Source organism: Simochromis diagramma, unplaced genomic scaffold (genome assembly GCF_900408965.1).
Source record: "Simochromis diagramma unplaced genomic scaffold, fSimDia1.1 OVJJ01000247.1, whole genome shotgun sequence".
In the NCBI taxonomy this organism is placed as follows: Eukaryota; Metazoa; Chordata; class Actinopteri; order Cichliformes; family Cichlidae; genus Simochromis; species Simochromis diagramma.
The window spans coordinates 2,157,456-2,163,917 of record NW_024386949.1 but is presented as its reverse complement, the minus strand read 5'-3'; the positions used below and the strand labels follow the sequence as shown (position 1 = coordinate 2,163,917).

Genomic DNA, 6,462 nt, shown 5'->3' with positions numbered 1-6,462 from the left:
CTCGTGCATGTGAAAAAAGGTTAGTATTATATATTTTACTTCTTTATTACAGTGGATACTCGTTTTCCTTAAGCTGTTGTCAATTTGTTAACTTTTCAAGCTAACATGCGTTTTTGTTTTTTTGTGCAAAAATACTCCAATTTGGAGTCTCAATTAAAGTCATATTTCAAGTCTTGATTCAGTACTTCTAAACTTCTGTAAACTGGCGTACAGCTTAAACCTTGTCCTACCTAAATAAATAACAGCAGTGTGATTTGGCCATCAGAACGTCCTACCGTCCTATGTACAATGGAGGTATAAACCACGTAAGATAGCATATTCTGATAGGGTAGCACAGACTGATAGACATGACTATAATTTACGTTACAGTAGGATGTCTTGACAAAGTAGGACGTTTTGTCAGAACACCGGTACCACAGTGGGCCTTTTTTGTGAATACAGCTGTCTACTGACACCAAAGATGATGCTTTGAGTTGTGAGCGTGAACACAAAGCTTTGGGCCTAATGGCTGAACAGCGAGCGAAAAAACCTACAACGGACCATCACCTGAATCACTAAGACAATAACAACCTTTGTGGTAACATTGCTTTCTTATTGTCAGGATACACATTTTCCGTCAACAGTGATCAAACTCATAACTTTGGAATGTGTTTGTGTGATGAGGAATAATTTCTACGGATGTAATTCGCATATACTGTATATTTAGACCACTGACCTCACAAACGTTAATGAAAACTCGAGAAGGGGTTAAAAACAGCCAGTTACTGGGAAGAATAGCTGGAAACATGAAAAAGGTAAATATAAAATATCCATGGATGGCTTTTGTTGGATCATTTGAAATGCAGGCAAATGTCTCGCAGGCAGTTTGGAGTTTATCCCCATCTTTCTCCAGGTGAAATCCAAACAGAAGACAGCTTCACACTCTCCCTGCCCATGCACAATAAAAATACTGTTACCTCCATTATTTCCAACATTTCAACATTAGCCAGATTGTTACAAAGACATTATTCAGTGTTTCACATTGCTGAATATTTACAGTTGCTTGAACAAGTATATCAACACCCTTAAAGTCCAACGCTGTTGCATCAGTGTATTCACATTTTACATTAAGCAACAGAAAGACAACACTGTGAAAATTGTCCTTGTTTGCTTTTCACATGCTGCAGAGCCACTTCTGTCATAGAAGTGTCTGAGTGGCTCTCGAGTGCACTGCAAAGTCCCAAGGCGTGTCAAGATGCGTCTGTCTGCAGCTTCGGGTCCAAAAGCCCATCAGTGCATCAGGTCATCGGGCCTCCAGTTAAATGAAATACTCCTTTGGGTTTTCAGTGGAGAGATTCTGGGAGTCAGCCTGGTTGTTAAAAGGAAAGTCTTGGCTGTCCTCCTGTTTGACTCCCTTCACTTCCTTGTTACGATATGTATCCTTCCTCCGGTAGAGGAATCTGGCCGTTATCGCCAGTGCAGTCACAATCACAAAGATGACTACTGCAATGACACCTGTAAGGTAAAAGGATTTTGTAGCATATCAGATATCACCTTTCAGATTTCAATGTGGTTGAATGTTCTGACGTTATTGTAGCTGATGTATGGATTGGAAGCAAACTCTTCCCCTCGTAGTACCATCTCTAAATGTTTTGATTATCTTGCTAATCGCACTTTAGAGAACATTAAACACCAGTTTAAATCTTTTGAAGCCATCACGCTCTTCTGCTCCGTTGAGCACATTTGGGAATACGAGAGCAGGTTCCATTTAATTGGCATTCCAGAATCCATCTGAAATCAATTTCATACTACGTTACATTATAAAGTGACCAGAGGTTTTAAGATAAGAGCAGAAAAAGTTTTCCCATCAGCAAATCATCCCTACATTGGTTTAATTAGATGGGCTGCCCTTTGTGTACTGGATGGTTTAATGGACAGTTTTAAATGACTTTTCTCTGAGTCTCACCTTTTCTATCTGCACAATTATAGATTGAACCTTTTCAGTCTTCACTTTGAATCAATCCGTGCTGGCAGAGCAGCAAAGTTTTAAATGAGTTTTAAATGGACTCCTGCCTGGTAGACCACTTTACTCTTTCTTGGAGTTCAACCTCTCTCCACAACTTGATTCGCTTGAACTCATCACTTTTTTAAATAAAAAGGCACCAGAAAAGCACATGAAATTTCATTATTTTTAGTCAAGGGCAATACGATTGACATGATAAAACAACTATTTTCCACTGAAGCAGTGCTGGTGTCCAATTTTCCACCACAAATAACACGGACACCGATGTCAGGAGTTCTATCTTTAAGCCAAGCAATTTTGTTGTTGCTTAAAAAAAAATCACCAACAAATCACAGATGCAGGCCAGTTTCTGTTTGCTGTCATTCTCCTCACACAAAAATAACCAAACCTCTGCTGAAAATGTTGCACAAATCTGTTGAAATGTAGGTAACGAGGTGTAACTGCCTGCACACCAGCACTGCACGGGTGGAAAATGGCTATAAGTAAAGTCCAGTGAAGAAGATACAAAGGTAAAGCAGTTTAGTACCTCCAATTAGGGCCGAGTCAATCCTGATGGAATTGACTAAGGGTACACCTGAACCCACTGAACCAGACTGGTCTACAGGAGAGAGAGAGAGAGGGAAAGAAAAAGGTGGAGAAAGCTAAGGACAAGAATGTGAAAAACCAAAGGACTCCAAGAATAAAAACAAGGAAGAACAGCCAAAATCATTCACACCAGAAGAAAGAAGCACAACAAGAGGCAAAATTAGAATAAAGAAAGAAATGAGATCAAATCAGAGTCAGAAAATTAAAAGCAGACACTCAAAAAAAACCCAACCCATCAGATCAGGGAAGATTACTTCAGCTCTACAAGTGACTGCTGTAAAGCATTGCAAACTGGATTAGAAAGAACCCAAAGGATGGAAATCACAAACGAATCTCCTGTGTCTCAAACTCATTAAATCATCAGTCATACTGTCGTTAGACTCCCAAAACAAGGAGCATACTTCACGTAATTAACAAGCCGTTTCTGAGCTGGAAGAGCAGCTTTCATTCAGTTTCAGTGCAAAAATGAAAGACAGCAGGAAATATATACCACCCTAATCACAGAATCAACTCCAAACCCCATTGGCCAGATTGGTTTTTGCATTACGTGGCATCATAGTTTTTGTAATAAATTTGCCTGTGTACTGTTGTAGTGCAATCAATTACACTGGCCTTTAACGTTTGTCCTGAGAAATAAATATTTTGATATTATGATGATGAAATGCATTGTTGACGTAGCTCCTGTGGAGTTGAAGTGCTAGCATAAGCAAAAAAGATGGTAAGTTTTCATTTAAAGGCTTTATATTTGTACATGTAGATGTTCAGCCAAAACTTTTAATAAATGTTACATATTTATATTTTCAAAGATTATAACATAATAACAAGTCAGATGTCTCCTCCTTTTCTCACCTGACAGGTGGTGTGTGTTCTCAGCTGAATAGGAATTGGCAGAAGCTGCGGAGCCGCAGTTGGACTGAGCTAAAGGTCCAGTGATGATGACGGGGCTGGAGTTGGGGCGGAGCAGAGCTTCTTTCAGAGGGCTGATGGTGTTAAAGTGGACAACTGACAGGCAGCCTGTAAAACCGAGGGAAGCCAACCTGGATAGGTCTGCATCCAGGTCATCAGACTCTGGAGAGAGAAAATGAGCTAGATAGAAAATGTGTAGTGAGCAGTGAGGATCCAAAGGCAGGGCCATGGAGTTGGCCTCAAAGAGCAAATAACAAAATGGATAAAGTTAAAAAAAAGTAAGTAAATAACCCCCTATTTGTGAAGGAAGAAACACTGTCAATATACACAGTGACTGAACAGAGGTTTGTAGATGGGTATGAAAACAGACTAATGACTTGCATGGGAGAAACAGGATGTAAATAAAACATAAACATAATAAATTACTGACAAGACACAAGAGGAGAAAAAAGGGAGGGGTAAAGAGTTCAGATGTAAAACAAAAGAAGAAAAACCGGAAGAAACTGAGACACAATAAAAATGAAGAGAAGGAAATAAGGAAGAAACAATACAACTTATCGAAGGCAAACAAAACATTATGTACAACAAAACACTGCATATATCAAAACAAACACCAACATTTATGCACAAACTACAGTAGCTGAGTGGGCCATTAGTAATAATTATATTTATAAAGAAAAAGTAACATTCAGGATGCAGATTTTATAATGAAATACATTATTTGCTGTATAATCTTCCAATTAAATATTATGAATGCATATACCATTGTTCATTAGTAATAGCGAAGCCAGTTTTCTGAGGGTTAACAGGGACACATTTATTTATTAGTTAAATCCGTGTCTATGGAAACTGCCACACGCTGAATAATTTCAGCATGCAGAAGTGCAGATGCAATGTGATCTGATTATACGTCCAGGCTTGGCTTTTCCAGTCTGGGCAATCACAAGGTGACAGGCGGTGTACAACCTGGACAGGTTGCTAGTGTGTTGCTACGATCATCTGATTATCATCCACACACCATTTTAAAGGTACAGAAATCTTCCATTTATATACTGGCAGCATGCAGACAGAAGTGCAGATTGCACTTTTCTCCCTGGTTCATTTTAGCAATATGTTAACTTGAACTCTGTTAAGCGAATCAGTTTTGTTGATTGCATTACTGATTATCTGTTGGTGAATTGTATGCTCACTTGGGTGATGGCACCAGCAAGACACAAATTGCTGCTCAATCCTGAAAGTCCCAATTTCCAGGGCTCAACATAAAGTTCCATTCATGTTATAGTGACCGCCTTGTAAAAATGCTCATATTTACATTGATATCTATTTAAAAGGCATGTCTACGACAACAATTTTGGTTGTTACAGCTAGTTGCTCCCTTAGTCAAACCATAGGATGGATCTTTTTGTTGCACTTTTGACAGGTGGATAAGTGGTTGCCTCCTGCATCACTTCCACTTATTAGGGTCACAAAACTGGACTTTTAAAAAACAAAAAACAAAAACCTTTTAGAGCATTTTTACTGCAAGTATCTGATGAATAATATGCTTTGCAATGTAGTTAGCTTAGCTATGGCCTATTTGCAAGTTCAACCTCTCCCAGTCTGTTGTGGCTCTGACAAAGATGGGGATAGTGTGACATGATCCATTGGATTGATCATGTTTTTAGGTCGGAATTCTTACTTTCCGTTATTCAGGTTTTTATGGTTTAGATTTTTGTATTAGTGTCTTCTTCTTGTGTTCCCTTTTGTATCAAGTTTCTAGTGAGTTTCCTTGTCGGTGTTAATTTGTGTTCTTTTGTCATTTCCTGTCTTATTTGGATAATTTTCTTGCATCTTGTTTTGTGTTTCACTATCTCCTCTGACTCGCTGTCTTGACTGTCTTCACCTGTTGCTCGTTACTCTCCTGTATCAAATCCTTAGTCAGTTTGTTGTGATTAATTCTGTCTTTGTCGTTGTATTTATTGTGCCATTCTGCTTAGTGTAACTTTCTCTGTTACAGTCCTGTCTAATCATTATGGCTTAATGGTTTGCTATCCCTTCCATCTTGCCCTGTTTGATTGGATATTTATTTGGGACTTGTAATTTGTGGACCTGATCATCAGTATACATCCAGCATACACCCAGTCACCTCTGTTATAGCAGTCAGTTATTCTGCTTTCAGTCTGCAACCATCACATTATGAGAGACTCTCCAGCATTATCTCTTGATTTTATTGACTTAAATCCCTCCATCATTCACCTCTGCTCCTTCACAGCAGTGTAAACAGCAGCTGTGGAAGCCCACATTAATGCTGGAAGCAGCTGCATCACTATCTGTTCAGATGACTGAGAGGTGACTGTGGTTTTTACCAGCATACATCTGCATGTTGATTAGAGCAGCAGGAGACACTGCCGCAGCCTGTAAGCTCCTCTCAGCTGATACACCTCCCCCCCCCTCTACTTCCAGGTCCATTAGTTAGGCTGATGGATGACAGGGTTGAAGGCGAGTGACAGAGAATCTACTTTCCTGATGTTTTCCTGATCTGACTCTCTGCCTCCTCTAGTTCGACTGCAGAGTAACATGCTGACATGACAGTTTGAAAACTTGGTGTGCTGTACTAAGGTCTATTGCAATATACAGTAGTGGTGCTTTACCTCTTGTTCTTAAATGTAGTTGCTGTAAATGACCGAGATTTTCCTATACACCAACATTAGCTAGATAAATGAAGAAATGAAGTTCACGCTCACTACTTACATCCTACTAAAGTGGTTCCTTTGAAAACCAGTTTATTTATATTTTTAAAATTCCTTTTCTTTCATGATATATCTTAAGAGTACTTATGGAAATCTCTGATACATGGAAGGAAAATGTGTATTTTTCTATTTTTGTTCCACTGTTAGTTGTTCTTTTTATGAAAGAGCTGTGACTGCAGCCTGTGGTCTCCCAGACTCTTATTCACAGTTCATATCTTAGTCCATCTTTCATGGAGGCAC

The 6,462-nt window shown here is 39.1% G+C and overlaps 1 protein-coding gene across 1 annotated transcript in view; it reads right to left on the bottom strand.

Moving 5' to 3' along the window:
• Positions 1 to 432: 432 nt before the first annotated feature.
• Positions 433 to 6,462, bottom strand: part of LOC120737670 (contactin-associated protein-like 4) — a 115,038-nt gene continuing 109,008 nt past the window's right edge. The window contains 3 exon segments of the mRNA XM_040038503.1: positions 433 to 1,494; positions 2,529 to 2,600; positions 3,437 to 3,655. Of these exon segments, the coding sequence (XP_039894437.1) occupies positions 1,298 to 1,494; positions 2,529 to 2,600; positions 3,437 to 3,655 (488 nt within the window). The 3' untranslated portion in view covers positions 433 to 1,297.